The sequence below is a fragment of the Populus trichocarpa genome, chromosome 1 (assembly GCF_000002775.5).
Source record: "Populus trichocarpa isolate Nisqually-1 chromosome 1, P.trichocarpa_v4.1, whole genome shotgun sequence".
Classification (NCBI taxonomy): domain Eukaryota; kingdom Viridiplantae; phylum Streptophyta; class Magnoliopsida; order Malpighiales; family Salicaceae; genus Populus; species Populus trichocarpa.
The window spans coordinates 27,432,757-27,450,057 of record NC_037285.2 but is presented as its reverse complement, the minus strand read 5'-3'; the positions used below and the strand labels follow the sequence as shown (position 1 = coordinate 27,450,057).

At 33.1% G+C, this 17,301-nt stretch overlaps 2 protein-coding genes across 2 annotated transcripts; one reads left to right on the top strand and one right to left on the bottom strand.

Moving 5' to 3' along the window:
- Positions 1-7,860: 7,860 nt before the first annotated feature.
- On the bottom strand, positions 7,861-13,243 carry LOC7465154 (uncharacterized). The gene is made up of 10 exons (XM_002298368.4): positions 12,821-13,243; positions 12,656-12,730; positions 12,226-12,279; positions 11,875-11,953; positions 11,649-11,776; positions 10,881-10,964; positions 9,966-10,049; positions 9,358-9,509; positions 8,927-9,077; positions 7,861-8,724 (listed from the first exon to the last, which is right to left on the bottom strand). The coding sequence occupies exons 1-10, from the start codon at positions 13,184-13,186 to the stop codon at positions 8,359-8,361; spliced, it is 1,539 nt and encodes a 512-aa protein (XP_002298404.2). The 5' UTR covers positions 13,187-13,243; the 3' UTR covers positions 7,861-8,358.
- A 99-nt stretch (positions 13,244-13,342) lies between these two features.
- Positions 13,343-16,300, top strand: LOC7465153 (nucleolar GTP-binding protein 1). The gene is made up of 3 exons (XM_002299877.4): positions 13,343-13,444; positions 13,689-15,746; positions 16,118-16,300. Exon 2 carries the CDS (start codon positions 13,707-13,709, stop codon positions 15,735-15,737), a length of 2,031 nt encoding a protein of 676 aa, XP_002299913.2. The 5' UTR covers positions 13,343-13,444; positions 13,689-13,706; the 3' UTR covers positions 15,738-15,746; positions 16,118-16,300.
- Positions 16,301-17,301: the final 1,001 nt, after the last annotated feature.

Here is a 17,301-nt window from a genome sequence, read left to right as displayed (position 1 = left end):
TGACTTCTTTCCGGGGTGTTGAGCGATTTTATTTTAACGTTTTTTTTTAAGTATTCTTAGTTTAAAAAATATTAGGTTAATATTTTTAAAAACTTTTATGATTTTAATTTGTTGATGTGAAAAATTAAAAAAAAACTAAAAAAAAGCTATTTTAATATATTTTTAAATAAGAAAAATTATTAAAAAAAAAAAAAAGTAGCATTCACTCCATTCTCAACACAACCCCGTTCGCCATTGATAATGATATCCAACTACTTGTACAGTTTTATAATGGCATTTACTACTCTTATCTTGAAAAAAAGCTAACAACCACCTCTGTTGATGGAACACGAGTCCATTTCTATTTTTATTTTAACGAATTTGGTAGTGATAGTTATTTTTTAATGTATTTTTTATTTATTTATTTTTAATATTAACATGTAAAACAATTCAAAATAGGTTTAAAATTAAAATATAGTTGTTATTTCAAAATTATTTTTGAAATGCAAAAATAAATAGGTATAGATTGAAAATCTTTGTCCCGTGCTCCTACACCACGTGGTATTAAATTGTTTAACATTAAAGTGTTATTAACGAGGTTTCAAGTATAGGTTAATTTAATATAATCTAATTAATTTGATGAATTCAAAGATAATTCGAATGAGAAGTAAGAATATAATTTAATTAAATGAATTAAAAATCATATTTTTTTAATATTAAGATGACAATGTATTGGGTTGATATATATCAACATAGGTTAACTTATCAAATTTGCAACTTGGGTCATAAGATTATAATAACTATAACACCCCGTAATTTAATACATTCATAAAAAAATTGAGCCTTAACTTAAAAAAAAATGGGTATTTTTTTTTTCTACCTAACTTATCAGAGACTCGCTGAAATTTCAGCAGAGTTTCCCTTATACTTGAAGGTCCAAAGTTATCGACAATCATCTTGTATAGTTATACTCATTTCTCAATCATATGATAATCATGTAGAACCTCAACAACACATCATTTATGGTACACGCATAACATTTCGCATGTTCATTTCTTTCCCATTAACGCACATAATTCATAATAATTGAAAGTAAACAAACATTAAGATTACAAATACAAAATAGTATATTTTTACGTCCCGACACTTAATGTAAAAGGAGTACTATTACATATTAAGTCATTTAGTTCCTTAAGACAAAATACATTAATGTTCATTTTCTTATCTAATCATACAAAGGAGACTAGAGGACCTAAAACACTACTCCTTGCGTGAATCTAAAGACCTGCAATTTCATAATGTATAGAATAAATAAATGAAGAATAAAATATAGCATAAAAGGAAAATCAGACAATACATACATAGGTAATTAAACATATATTCAACGATATGCAATCATAGTTCCTTGAAATTCTCATTTAACTTTCCATTATTACGTCTCTATTCGTCATTCCTGGAATTATTCAACATTTTTGTTTGTGTCTTGTTTCACCTCACAAGCGCATTTAATTCATTATAATATCTACCATGTGATTTCTCTCTCTCTTACTCTCTATATCTTTCTATCAATTTTAATCCCAACATCTATTATACTCATTATGGCTTTTCCATATAAATCGTCAAACTCGTCATGTTTTCGGTCCAATTTTGGTTTATAAATATATTCAACTTACATATTTCTTGTGCCCATTTCGACACATTCCAATGTTTCTTTAGATTTTCAGTAAAATCTCCCCTTATCATGGAACCTACCATCATTTTCATAATATTAATATCTGATCCATCTTCAAATAATATGAATACCATACATACATCAATCTATTTAATTCATCAACATAATCTCATTTGGCCACCATAATTAAGGTCAAATTTCATTATCTATCACTATTATTGGCATTTTATTACACTGTTATAATTACCATCAAATTCTTTTCATGCCAGCAACAACACAAAACCTCAATACAACGTATTTACATTATTAGTCATAATTTCTTTGACATCCTCCATGTGCACATTACACGATTCTCAAATTGTATCAATTACAATTCATTAATTAATTTAAAATACATCGTGTGTGTATGTGTGTGTGTGTGTGTCATTGCATTCCTCAAGTATATAACACCTACCATAGTTAATGAACTTCTATTCACACGTCCCAAGCGATACGATATTTGTCTCCATCCTTCACAAGGATTAGATCTTCATCAATTTATTATTATTATTTTATTTATTTCTTTAATAATCCATAACATAAACACATTTTACCATTTTTGGTTAATAGTAAGGTAGCATCCAACATTCCATTTATAATCTGACAAGTCAGACATCCCGACAATATTAACACCACACAAGTAAGTTTAACTCAAGTTGTATATTCTAATCATTAGAAAACAAAGCCGATGCCACTAGTCCATTACCGGTTAACTAGTTCCTCCGCCCATCTTATTCCACAATTTCCAATCAATATCCGTCTCTTCAAGGTCGAATGAGTAATCCTATCAAGATGTCAATCCTCATTTCATTAACACTTTTAATTATTCCCTATAAAAAATATCATTATAATACCTCTCCCCCAAAACTTGGAAGGGAATGCCGACACTAATGAATTTTCATTAGTGTCATTAGTCGTCCATATTAGGACCGACTAATCAAGTTCATTGTAAATGCCAAAATCAATACCATCGATTGATGTCATTGACTATTTCTAACCTAAAATAGCCAATCAAATTTTTTTCTTTCCATAATACCTTGGAATATTTCTGGAAATGTTGATGTCAAGATTCTTGACATCATTAGTTTTCACTTCAGGAATAACTAATCAAGTTTCGTATGATTGCTGATATCAACAACACTGGTCGATATCATTAACTATTCTCACCTGAATAGTTAATCAAGTTCAATATCCCTTATTTTCAAGGATGATTATGCCAATGTTAGTAAACCTTACTAACATCATCAGCCTCTGCATTCGGGACTAGTTAATCAAGTTTCGTGTGATTGCCGATATCGACAACACCGGTCAATATCATTAATTATTCTCACCCGAATAGTTAATCAAGTTCAATATCCCTTATTTTCAAGGATGATTATGCTGATATTAGTAAACCTTACTAACATCATTGGCCTCCGTATTTGGGATCGACTAATCAAGTTCGAGGAATGATCATCAACGAAGTCCATTAATGTAATTCATATTCTTAAACCAATCAAGTACTCAAATCCATTTTAATTTCTCGTTTATTTCACTTTATCCTTTCTCTTTGTGGTTTCACTCATAGATGCAAAGACCAAGAATTTAATAAGTTAGTAAATTAATATTACATAAAAAGTGTAGGTATAGAACAATTACCTACTGCAGAAGCTCGGCTCGCACTCCCTTATTGTTGTTGTGCCCCTAATGTGGTCCCTCCTCAAGCTTTTACTATACAAGCTCTTAAGAAGTTGGGTCCCCCCCTTTCAAATGGTTCTCGTACGTTTTAATATAACATCCTAAATCAATATTTGAATCTTCCTAATTTATTCATAAATTCACAAAATCAAATGCTTTCGTAAATAATTTCCATGGATGTATTTTATTTTCTTGCTTGTCATTTAAATTCATTTACATTAGAATTTATTTACACTAATATTAAATATCTAATTAACTCAATTCTTCATCAATGATTTTCAATTTCCAAAAGACATGACTTTTCGTTACTGGTATTTTTTTTCCTGGTGTCTACAGCCATGAATTTTCATCACATGATTTTCAATCTATCGTCAAACAACGTAATTTAACTTAAATTTCAGCAATGACTACACATGCCAAATTTTTCCAGTGCACTCTCAAAATGATTCCTTATATCATAAATCAATTTACAACACCCCTTACCATGATTTCCTATTCATTTCTTTATCAAGACACGTAATTTACCAAACATTCCAGCGCTTATTTAACTAACATGGCTAGTCAGAATAGGGGTTAATTTTCCAAAGTTAGTTTCAATTTATCCCAAACTACTTTCCCATATCATGTTTCCCATTCCAACACAATCAAAGTATTAATCCACCATTATTTTTTTATAGAATTTAACTATACCATCACTTATCAACACATCAAACATGACTTAAACACTTCCAAAAATATTAAACCCATTACAATTATCCTTAGTCCCAAAACATACTTTTTATGCTAAACATCATATTCTCATTCAATATTTCTCAAACCAAACTTAAAACATCATTCTCTAAATTTAGAATTCAATAAATCCAAACGATATATAATCATCATCATTAGAATAACATATACAAAATTAATATACATCCAACAGTTAAATCTCCCTATATTAGAACAATACCGAACTGACCTGAAAATTAGAGACATATTGTTCGGGAAGTACAATATCTTGTAGGAGTGTTTGTTTCTGATCTTAACCATTCAGAATTTATATAACATCTGGATGAACAACATATCCAAAATCCAAACCAATCCAACAGTGAAAAGATGATATAATGGCCGACGAACGAGGTTGTCTTTAAGGGTGATTTTCCAGAAATGTTCCTCCGGTGACAGCTCTCAAACGAAGTCTGCTATTGACAATCCCTCTAGTCAGAATGTAGGTGTCATTGATCATAATAACATATCCAAAAAGCAACCTAATTCAATGGTGGAAAGCCAAGATATGGCTGCCGAAGTTCCTGCCCTATTGCCATCCCAAAACCCATAGTTTCAAACCAATTTATTCCTTCTATTTTTCTGCAAATCAAGCCATTATCATGCAATTAATCTCAAAATTCACAAGAACAATTATTCCCCCAAAATATTTACATGAACCCTATAATTTTAAAGTTGGAGGTTTTCTTCTCCTCATGCAAGAACAAGAGAGAAAAACGAAATTACTTGAGGGTATGTTCCTTACCTTTACTACTTTAGCTTATTTGAGTGAATTCTTGCAAAAATCTACAAAAATCATGTCCTCCTCTTCCAATTTCCAGCTTCTTCTCTCAAGCTCCATGACTCTCTAAGTTTAGTCATTTAATTTGTTTTCTTGGATATAATCCTCCTAAGAACACTCCCTCTTGATTTAGCCTGAAAAAATGGAGAGAAGATGAAGAAAATGGGACAAAAATATGGTCTCCCTCCTGTTTTCCTTTTGCATAGGACGTGGTTTGTCTTTAAAGGAGTAGAGGAGAATATTGTTTTATATAAAATTACCAAAATGCCCTTATTAATGCCCCTTGTGTCATCTTCTTTAATTTACCCGATTTTGAGCATTCTCGTAAAGCCTTCCCAAACTCCGATTGACATGAAATTTTAACCTAAGATAAATCAATAAATCTGGAGATTTCTTATAAACTTTCAACTCGGTCCAACGGTTGGATTGAGATATATCATCGATACCGTAAAACTAGACAATCAATGTCTTTTACACTAAAATCTGAATTTCATGCATTACTTTATTTACTTAGATTCTCATGACATTTCCCCTTAATTTATACTCAATAAATTCAATATTACCATATTTATCATTAATTTATCAAAATAAGTTTTTTGACCGAGGTTTACATATCTTCTCGTTTTTCTTATTCTTTTATCCATTGAAACTCGTCACTGGTTTCGCCAACGTTATGAGTTTTAAACTAAAAATCATGACTCTCATTTCGACTTCAACAATATCTTTAAATTTATTTATGGAGATCATTCTCTCTCTCACATGACACATTTATTATCATTCCTATTATTTATTCATTTCTTTTGTACCGAATCTCGATTACTCTTCGAGACCTCATTACTTCAATCCTATGTGTTTTTTTTTAATTATTATTATTTATTTTCATTTATGGGGGTTTACAATAACACAATAAAAAACAAATAAAAAATTAATAAGTTCAATTCCCAATGAACTCAATATTAAATGATAAAATTAAAAATAAATCAATAAAAAAAAACATAAAAACAATATGAGTCAACCTGAATTAACTTATCAGACACGTGACCTAAATTATGAGACCATGATAAACTCATAGAAAACAAATCAAAACAATTATGAAACTTATTTCCCAACCAATTCAATGTTAAATGATGAAACAAGAAAAAATCAATAAAAAAAACAAAAGAATAAAATTTAAAAAAAACTAAAGTAAAAGAAATAATATTATTTAAGTAAATAATACTTTATAAAGGGATGAAAAATGAAACCACCTTCTCTTTTAATTTTGGTTAATTCTTCCCTGGCTAAATTACCCAATCAGAACAGCTATTAAATTATTGATAGGCGTGGAACCTACCAATGGTTTCTACAAAAAACGCTTGGATTACTGGATTTTTTTCCCCAGTGACAATTGTTTTTAACAGGTGGAGTTCCAATTATCTAACAGGTAGATAATTTAAAATATTTGTATTTTATTTATTATATTTCAAGTGTTCATATATATATATATATATATATATATAACAGGTAGATAATTTAAAATATTTGTATTTTATTTATCATATTTCAAGTGTTCATATATATATATATATATAATAGAAGAGTCTCATCATCCTCATCCCAAAATGGTTGCAACATAATGAAAGTGTCGTGTGATATCCCAATCTCTTGAGATTATTATGGAGGGGCGGCAATACTTCCCTCCCTTGAACAGTGTTGTTTTCTATTTTTATTTTTTATCATCAAATTTTATTTTTTTCAATTTTATTTTTTTTCTATATTTTTTCCTCTTTGTATACCATTGAAATTCTTAGTTTGTATTGATTTTGAGGCCAATTTAATTAAATAAGATTTAAATTTGTAATGAAAAAACAATTAAAAGAAAAAAAACAAAAAAAGGGTTTTTTTTCTAGATTCACGTGAAAAAATATATTTTTATATAGAAATTCTCCAATCAATCATTTTTTATCCTATTAATTTTAGGATTTACCCAGCTTTATTTGTTTTCACTTTCTAGTTTCTTAATTTTAAAAATAAAAAAAAAATCAAAAAATAATGAATAATAGAAAAAGTAGTCATTGGTTCTTCGAGCTATAAAAAATAGTGATATTGATATCATTAGATTTCTATTAACAAGAGGATTGTTATTGAAATATTTTTGAATATTCATCTCATTAAAAAAAAAGTACATTGATGTTAAAAAATTTATATTTATTTAGTTTAATTTGAGGGTTTTTTGATCAATTTAAAAATATTTTATGATAATAATTAAATTTATTGGGCTAGGTGTACTAGCCACCACTCGAGCCCGGGTTACTATCCCTTTTTTAGATAGCCATTTAGTTATAGTTTTTTGACTTTTTTTTCTTAATTTTTAATTAAAATTAATTATAAATATTATTTCATCAAATACCATTGAACTCTCTCTCTCTCTCTTCAAATAAGACTATAGCATTTTTTTTTGTAATATTAGCAATCATTTGGTTAATTATTATATATGAGCCTAATATGTAAAAACAAAAAATTGAGTTCATGAATATTTAATGAAAATAAGATTTTTATTTTTTTATTAAGATTAATTTTTTTCTTTAATTGCATACATAATACCAAAATTGTCAATATTTTTTAATTAAAACTTTCTTTTCATATCATTGATGATTCCTTTTTATTTTAAAAACAATTTTTTTAATAAAAAAATATGTGTTCATTAAAATAATAAATGCATTAATAAGAAAAACATGGTTTAGATTAAAGAGATACATTTCCCCCTACTTATTTTAAATTATTATTTTTTTTTACAAAAAAATATTTAAATTGCCTTTACTTTTAAATAAAAAAACATGCTACTAATAAAAAAAATCAGTAAAAAAATGTATGTATTAGAAAAGAATAATTAATTTTTTTATTACTAATTTAAATCATAGTTTTTTGAACAAATATCTATTTTAATTGTAAAAGAACTAAATAATAATAGATGTTGAAAACTACCTGCGATATCGCATGGTTAAATAATTAGTGGGAAACTAAAATCTGATTGTACACACACATATACAAGCCTGTGCACCACTTATGGGTGGTTAATTCTTTTTTGTTAGCTAATTGATCAGGTGGTAGGGATGCATGCTCCGTCCTTGTCACGGCAGGAATTTGACCTCCAAAATTTGTATACTTTTTAAGTCGATTATTTTCATGAAACCACAGGTATGTCATCAAGGAATGTTCTTCTAATTATACACAGCCCGACCGGTTATAAATGCCGGTTGGCTCTAGTCTCTAGGTAACTACAGCATGCCCTAGGATCCAGAGGGTTGATTGGGAGACCAATGTGCTAAAACCTACACTTCCATGCACGAACTATTCCTAACGATTTGAAGACTGGAATATCTGCAACCAACTCTGCTTCAATTTTTTGCAACCAACTTACTGGGAATCCAGATATTGCTTCTCATTGAAATATGCCCGACTTGTTTTAACCTGTGACAGCAACCCGTGGTTCAGCCAATCCTTTATCAGGTTCTATGCCATCCTTCTGAACAGATTCCTGGTCGGAAGTCTCTGGTTTTACCTTTATCTTAACTGGTTTCCCAAGCTTTGATTTATCTTCTAGTCTGGCTAATTCAAGAGCCTTTTGACATACAGGAAAACCTTTATCATCCCAGGACTCCAAAATCACACCAGAACCTATGCAAGTTCTTCCCTGGTAGAAAGCTGTAAACTGCCCTGCTGCTAGACCTTGATCATCTTCACATAAGTGGACAGCCACAACCTCTTCAGGACTATCTTCACCAAGTTCTATCTTTACACTGCAATCATAAAATGTGGGGCCATGTCTGACCTGAAAAGTTTCAAAGAGAGTTGAACTTCAAGATATTAGCAATTGACCGCAACGTACTCTAACAGGTAAGGCATAAATGACTCAAATGTTGGATAAATAGGACTACAGGGTTGCCAACCAAATAAAAAAGTATACATTCATGGAGGGAAATGTGCAATATTGGTTATCAAAAAATGAATTATGTAAAACACAATTCTTCTACCTTACACTGAAGCTGAGTGGTCATATCAGTTGGAGACCCGCTAAGCCATTTCAAGGAGCCAACACGGAATGAGCGCCTTCTTTTGTCTAACGAGAAATAATTTCTTGACACAAACACTACATTGTTTTTAACATCCTTCTCAACAACATACCTGCATAAGATGCACCACACAGAAAAGCCTTCAGCAAACAAAGTGGGCGAAGAAGAGCCCAACATAAGATAAACCATGGCTTTATAATTCAAAAACAAGATTGGAGAAAACACTAGAGGAGAAATATGGCATCTTTAAGTGCATGAAGATAACAGTGGTAGAGAAAGAATTTTGGCAAACTCCACTATTAGAACCATCACATTATATCCTATGAAAAGCATAATATGAATGTTGCCACGGCTATAGATAAGCTATAGATCAACAATTTGGCAAAGCATACCACGGTCCCCCAGGAAGGCGTAAGCCTTGACGTTGACCAATTGTGTAGAACCAAAAACCCCGATGAATGCCAAGGAAATCTCCTGTCTCAGCTTCCAAAATCACACCTTCACTCTCTCCAATATGTCTCCCAACAAATTCGCTAAATTTTATCTACAAAAAGAAGAGTTCTAAGATAATGCAGTCTCAAGTCACTATTAAGACCAGGTTCAACTTTTTAAAGACTAAGCATGTTTCAAATTTGAAATGGCCACTAAAAATAGAATAACAGCAAATAAAGAAAGTTTAGAACCGGCCAAGGCTAATATCAGAAAGTTCTGAAAAATGAAGTTCAATGAAGGATATTTCTTTTGTCATCCATCCAAATTAACAAGGCATTACAAGCTATAAAGGACAAAGTTATATGCAAACTAAACTTAGCTATACATTAGTTAGAGTTAACAGGCATCAATTTGCTTGGTTTTCATTAATGGGTCTGGTTTCCAAAATAAAATGCATTGCTATCAACAGCACATTTGTTGAGCAGATATAGCACATAAAATATCACATCTTAAAAATGTTTCCTGTACTATGCAAGGAATGTGGCAAAAAACTGCCATTAGGAAGTACCTTTCCAAGGAAGCATATTCCTTGTGAATCCTTTCTGTCTTTGTTAGGCAAATCAAATTTTGAGGCAAGATTGCGAACTTCTTCCTGCAACAATGGAGACAGAAATATTCATTTTTTTTTAAATAGAGGAAGAAATAAAAAAATACTTTAGGAAGACTTCAGCAATCCCAAGAAATAGAGCCATGCAACAAATTACAACTGTAGCATGATATACTGTAATATACTTGCAAAATGAAGAACATAAAAAAATTAAAAATAAATAAATAGATGGAAACTTCAGTTCCAAGAAGACTTTCCAAGAAAATATCAGCTTTAAATTACAAGAATTTCATGTTCTCATGTTAGACAACACATTTAAAATGATATAGTCAAGTCAACAAGTCATTTGAACACTTGCATCTATCAATTTACTATTATAGTGTGTGATGGAGCCACGTTGAGCTAACTTATTGTTGGCATACACTGCAATGCTTCTTTATCTCACCTAAGTTTTCAAATCATATGCACAAAAAAATAAAATAATAAAGGTAGAAAAACTAAAAGATCCATGAGCTAATTGATGAATACATAACTATATAAAAAAATACAAACTCTTAAAAAAAATTTTGGATGATTATAATACTCTTATATTTTCTCTTTAATATCCATCCCTACCTTTCCCCCCATTTATTATTTTGCTAATGAGAAATATGTTACTTTTAAAAGTCCTATGTGAATTCTGCACATCACAGCAATCTAATACAATTTTTTTAAAACTTAAACAGAGAATCATAATAAGTATTCCAATACCCCCATGTACTGAGAAACTAAATAATAGTCTTCGAATTGATGAGTTAATGATATAAATGCATGGAAGACTATCAAACTCATTATAAGTAAAAATATGGCACCTCAGTAAGCATATAAACAACTCACCTTTGGAATACAACCAAGTGGAAAAATAAGACGTTTAAGCTGAGCTTGTGTCAAATGTGAGAGAAAATACGTTTGATCCTTGAGCTGTAGATCATACTTATTGATATTAACAACACACAATAGACAAATGCTTCAAGTAATCTGTTAGGCACCGATCCTCATGATAGAAATAACACAAAAACATCATACAAGCATAAATGTAATTTGAACATGGGCAGTTAAATTTATCAGAGTTTCAGGATAAAGTTTATGGAACAAATATGATAAGTAGAATTTTTAGCTATCAAATGACATTGAAGATCTAAGTGATCTCTCAACCTGATTCCCCAGTTTTACTCTTGGTGAGAGATAATGCAGAACTTTTGGGGAAAAAATCAATGATTTCTGTGCACATATTGCAAGAAAAAAAATGCTGAAAACAACTGTCTTCTTTTCTTATGTGGGCAACTAAAGCTCTTCACAGTACCTAGATTCACACATTACAAATTCTAATATGACTTTAAACCATATAATGAGAAAAATTCACATATTGGATTCAAAGAAACTACTAAAATATGATTGTAAATTTAAAACCCCATTTACCATAAGGTTTCCACCTTAAAGCATCAACAATGTCGTGATGGTGTTGATGAAACAATGTATCAAGCATCTTAGAAAATGAAACACAATTAACCAATTACAGTTTTAAGACAATACTCAAAAGACTGATAATAAAGCAAAAGAGACAAAAAAAGCAAAAGATCAGAAGATATGTTCTCACTTAATTACCTTGTCCTTTGAGAGTTCTAAAACAGATGGCTTATTTATTTGATCCGAAACTGGATGAATGACATGGGCATAATGCCCTGAAGCAACATAATCAAATTCCATGTTGTTGATGGCATCCATGAATGCACCTGAATTTTTTGTATTTCAATGAAAAAGTTAAGCACAAAGATAGTCTGAATCAACTAATCAAAGGATAATTCACGTGTTCAAGCTCAGCTAGAGGTACCAAACTTAATTCTTGTGTTGCAAAGAACATCAGGATTGGGAGTGCGACCACATCGATACTCTTCAATAATATATGACACCTGGAAAATTAACCATCAATTTTCATTACTTCACTGACCATAAAAATGTCTTCACAGCTTCATCCGGATTCTCCAACAAGAAGACAGACCAGAAAAAGCAGATTTTCCACTATACAACAAACAGAGCTAATAAAATAACAGAGTTTCCTTTTCTTCATTTTTAGGGGGATTGGTATCCAACAAAAAAGCTCTCTGTTCAGCTATACAGAAATAACCAAGTGAGAAAGCAAAAAAATAATCGAAGGAAATGTTCTTTTAGTGGAATTACATACCACATTACTCCAATATTCGTCAGTCAAATGGACAACTTCTAATGGGACACCAACCTGAAAGCCAATGCCATCAAGCTTCAGTTAAACAATCTCCTGTACAAGCTTATAGATTATAAACCAAGCAAAGAACTTCTCCAACCTAAAAAGTACGCAAGAAAAATCCTTTCATCGAAATCTTTCATTTCAGAAGCATTATTTTTATGCCAATTTTGTAACTCATAAGAGCAAAGAAAAGGTAGAATTCCAAACAATGAAATGAAACCGCTAAAACAGAATATATGTAAAACATCATCTCAAACTTGACCAAACGAAAAGAATTTGATCAAAGCTTGGCTTTCGAGAAGGCAAAAGAAGAAATCTACTTACTTAAATGCAGCTGTAAATATTAAAAGCTCGATGTACAAAAAATGAAGAAAAGAAAGTGATTAACCTGATCACAGACGCCTTTTGCAAACTTCAAATCCTCTTCCCATGGACATTCTGACCAAAAGTTGTTAAAATCTTCCTGCAAAACACCAACTCCGAATTAAGACTAATTTCAGACAAAGTTTCAAACTTCGGAGTAAAAAAAATTGAAAGAAAGAAAATGGGTTACTTGGAACCAAATTTTGAGGTAGAAAGCAGTGCAGTGGTGCCCAGCAGCATGCAAAAGCCGAAGGGCAACGCTACTGTCAACGCCGCCGCTGAGGAGGACGGCAATTCTCAGAGGCTTATCTTTGTCAGCCATACAGCAGGATAAATAATAAGGGTCAACAGAGATGGCATTCTTGCCACTATCGAAGAGGGTTGTTGGTTTTGGATTGAAAGAATGAGATACCAAAGACGATTGAAACGGTGCCGTAGAGAAGGAGGAGAGAGAAAAGAAGGGTTTGGCGGTTATTAGAGGAGAAAGAAGGATGGGTTTCGGAGAGAAGAGAGACGGGCGGAGAAGCGGTGTCAGCGCTCCCAGTCTCAGCAACATTGCGGTGACAGGAAGCGACTATCTGAGGTTTTTCTGATACCCCATGAGATAAGGAGGCAAGGGGTGAAAGGTGGACTACGTGTCTCCTAATGTGCTACCAATATTTTTAAATGAATGACATGTCGTTTCGAAGACAAAACCCTTGCTACATAAGCCGCCTCTTTATTTGTTATCATTTCCTTTCTTTTTCTCTTAAACCCTAGAGAGAGGGCCTCCTGCTTGCGGCGCCCTTCTTCTTTCTCAGTTGCTCTCAACAAGGTGAGTGAGAGCTTCTCCTCTTTTCAAACTTTCAATTATTTATGCTATTGCTAGATTCTTTATCTTCTGCAACTGTTTTCTTGCTATGTTGTTATCACCTATTTTTTCCAGTTTTTCAAAAAAAAATTTGTTTTTAGTTCCTTCAATGGATAGTTTTTTTTTTTCTTAATTAGTATATATATGTTTTTCATCAATAAAATTGCTAGCGATACCATTTATTTGAATATGTATGTGTGTTTTACAGTGTGGAAAGAATATAAAGATGGTGCAGTATAATTTTAAGAAGATTACTGTGGTCCCTAATGGGAAGGATTTTGTTGATATCATCCTTTCTCGGACCCAAAGGCAAACACCAACAGTGGTCCATAAGGGTTATGCTATTTCTCGGCTTCGGCAGTTTTATATGCGGAAGGTGAAGTATACTCAGCAGAATTTCCATGAGAAGCTTTCAACAATCATTGATGAGTTCCCTCGTCTTGATGACATCCATCCGTTTTATGGTGACCTTCTTCATGTGCTGTACAATAAGGATCATTACAAGCTTGCCCTTGGTCAGATTAATACTGCCAGGAATCTTATTAGCAAGATTGCTAAGGATTATGTCAAGTTGTTAAAGTATGGTGATTCGTTGTATCGATGCAAGTCTCTGAAGGTTGCTGCTCTTGGGCGAATGTGCACTGTTATGAAGAGGATTGGCCCAAGTTTAGCTTACTTGGAGCAAATTAGACAGCATATGGCAAGGCTACCTTCAATTGATCCAAATACTCGGACAGTCTTGATTTGCGGGTATCCTAATGTTGGGAAGAGCTCTTTCATCAACAAGATCACCAGGGCAGATGTGGATGTGCAACCTTATGCATTCACTACCAAGTCATTGTTTGTAGGCCACACAGATTACAAGTATCTGAGGTACCAAGTGATTGATACACCAGGGATTTTGGATCGGCCTTTTGAGGATCGTAACATTATTGAGATGTGCAGCATCACAGCTCTGGCACATCTTCGAGCGGCTGTGTTATTCTTCTTGGACGTCTCTGGGTCATGTGGATATAGCATTGCTCAACAGGCTGCTTTATTTCATAGCATTAAGTCTTTGTTTATGAATAAACCATTGACCATTGTCTGCAACAAGACCGATTTGCAACCACTTGAAGGGATTTCTGAGGAAGACATGAAGTTGGTCATGGAGATGAAATCAGAAGCTATGAAGACACTGGTTGCTCAAGGAGGTGAAGCTACCAATGATGCTGATGTGCTTTTGACTATGAGTACCTTGACCGAGGAGGGGGTGATTGCTGTGAAGAACGCTGCTTGCGAGAGATTGCTGAATCAGCGAGTGGAAATGAAGATGAAATCTAAAAAAATTAATGACTGCTTGAATCGGTTCCATGTAGCAATGCCAAAGCCACGTGATCAAAAGGAAAGGCCACCTTGTATACCTCAACCAGTTTTGGAAGCTAAAGCTAAGGAGGCAGCAGAGAAGGAGAAAAGAAAAACAGAAAAGGATTTGGAAGATGAAAATGGTGGTGCTGGTGTATACTCTGCCAGTTTGAAGAAGAATTACATCTTAGCCCATGATGAATGGAAAGAAGATGTACTCCCGGAGATTCTTGATGGCCACAATGTGTATGACTTCATTGATCCTGATATTTTGCAAAGGCTCGAGGAGTTGGAACAAGAAGAAGGTATCCGACAGGCAGAAGAAGGAGATGACGATTTTGAGATGGATGGTGAGGAATTAACTGCTGAAGAGAAAGAAGCCTTGGCTGAGATCAGGAAAAAGAAAAGCTTGCTCATTCAAGAGCATAGAATGAAGAAAAGCACTGCAGAGAGCCGGCCTACTGTACCTAGAAAATTTGACAAGGACAGAAAGTTCACAACAAAAAGAATGGGCAGGCAGCTGTCAGCTATGGGAGTGGATCCTTCTAAAGCAATTAATCGTCTTCGTGAGAGGTCACTCTCTACGAGGGGCCGCAAAAGAGAGAGGTCAACTGACAGGGGACACGATGATGGTGATGCTATGGATATGGATGTGGACCAGCCAAATAAGAAGCTGCGTTTGAGATCCACATCTCGGTCTAGGTCAAGGTCACGGCCTCCAAATGAGGTTGTTCCAGGAGAGGGCTTCAAGGACTCGGCTCAAAAAAGCAAGGCTCTTAAGCTTTTCAAGAACTCTGCTAAAAAGAGGAACAAGGATGCTAGACGTGGAGAAGCAGATAGAGTTATTCCTACACTCAAACCAAAGCACTTGTTCTCTGGGAAACGTTCCATTGGAAAAACACAGAGGCGTTAAATATTTAAGGTAATATTGCATGTGTTGCTTTGGAGTGTTTCCCTGATTAGCCCCCTTCCCCTTCTTAAATGTATTGATAGTACTGTGTTGAGGTCTTTTTATGCTAATGGAATCTCTAGATCAGACCTTTGTATGATTCAAATTAAGACATAATAGAAGGTTTTCAAGAGGGAATCCCCCCCAAAAAAAATAAAAAATAAAAAAAATAAACAGGGCATTAATTTTACTAGTCTCAGTCAAAGTTATGTTGTTATCTTCCCCGCCTTCATTGTATTTTAAAATTTTCCATGCCATATTCATAACATGTTCTACTAGCAATCTTGGTGAAAAGAGCACAACTAAAAAAATTAATGCAGGTGATGTGCTTTTTGTTCTTGCAGGGATTGTTGGTATAAACTGCAACAGATTATACTGAATCATGGGATGCACATCCATGCTTGCTGTTTAGGCAATTTTGAGAGATTTAGTTACATGTTTGATGCTAGGTTCTGGACCTTCCTGGATAATGTATTTTTGTTGATTGCTTTTCTAAATTTTGCATATTTGAGATTTATTTGGGTGAATCTAACCTTTGCTGCATGTTCTTTCCATAACATATTTTTGCTCATGAATTTTGGGTATCTCATGTTTTCAATTGATAATCCCTTTGTAGTTTGTTCTACTTGTTTCATGCGCTCTGCCCCTCACTCCGTTTTTTATGCCATCTATTAATACTCTTATCAGTCACTGTTCTGTTTCAGTTTCTTGGTGTTGCTGTTTTTCAATTGTTTTATGTCGTTTCTTAGTATATCCTATGTAAACTTTAGTCTTTGGAGTTTAAAGATCTTTGCTGTTTTTATTTTCTCGGTGATTTTGGGGGATGGTTTTTTATTGAGCCATCAAGAGGTAAAACTTGCTGATTTTGATGGTGGTGACAAAAGAACATGAAGGATTATTTCTGGGTATCCATGGACTTCGACTGGGATAGGGCTAGCTTTGAGGGTTAAAAGGTGTGTTCTTCCTGCTGGCTCAATAACTGTCGCCGCTGCCAGCTTCTTCAATTCCCCTGCTTGCTGGTTCTTTTTTTTTCCCCTCCTACGCGCTTAAAGTAAAGATCCATTTTCAATTTTGAGGTGTTTTCTTGGCTTTCTCCGTAGTGATTAGGATTGAAGCCATATCATTTTGAGTTTGAAGATTTTAGAGCCTTTCTTATGCTTGGATGAAATTGTTTAATCTAGGACTTGGATTAATTGGGTTGTTGAGGCATTAGCCATGTTAGGCATGTTGGATGAATTTCGATAGAAGTGCCTCCACAGCTCATGTGGGGGTGTTAATCTTGCCTTTTTACTTTAACAATTGCTTCTATTGTATATGCTTTACAATTGACATCGGATTTCAAGGAAATAAGAAATTTTTTGACTTTGATCATTAACAAGAAACTGCAAATTCATATCCCTGCATTCAGTAAACATGAATCCAAAACACTGTTTAGAAATTGATTGACAACCTCATTCCAGCAGCAGCCTGCTGTGTTCTTCAACTCCACGCTACTCATTTCATTACATATTTTAGTAGCATGACTAGA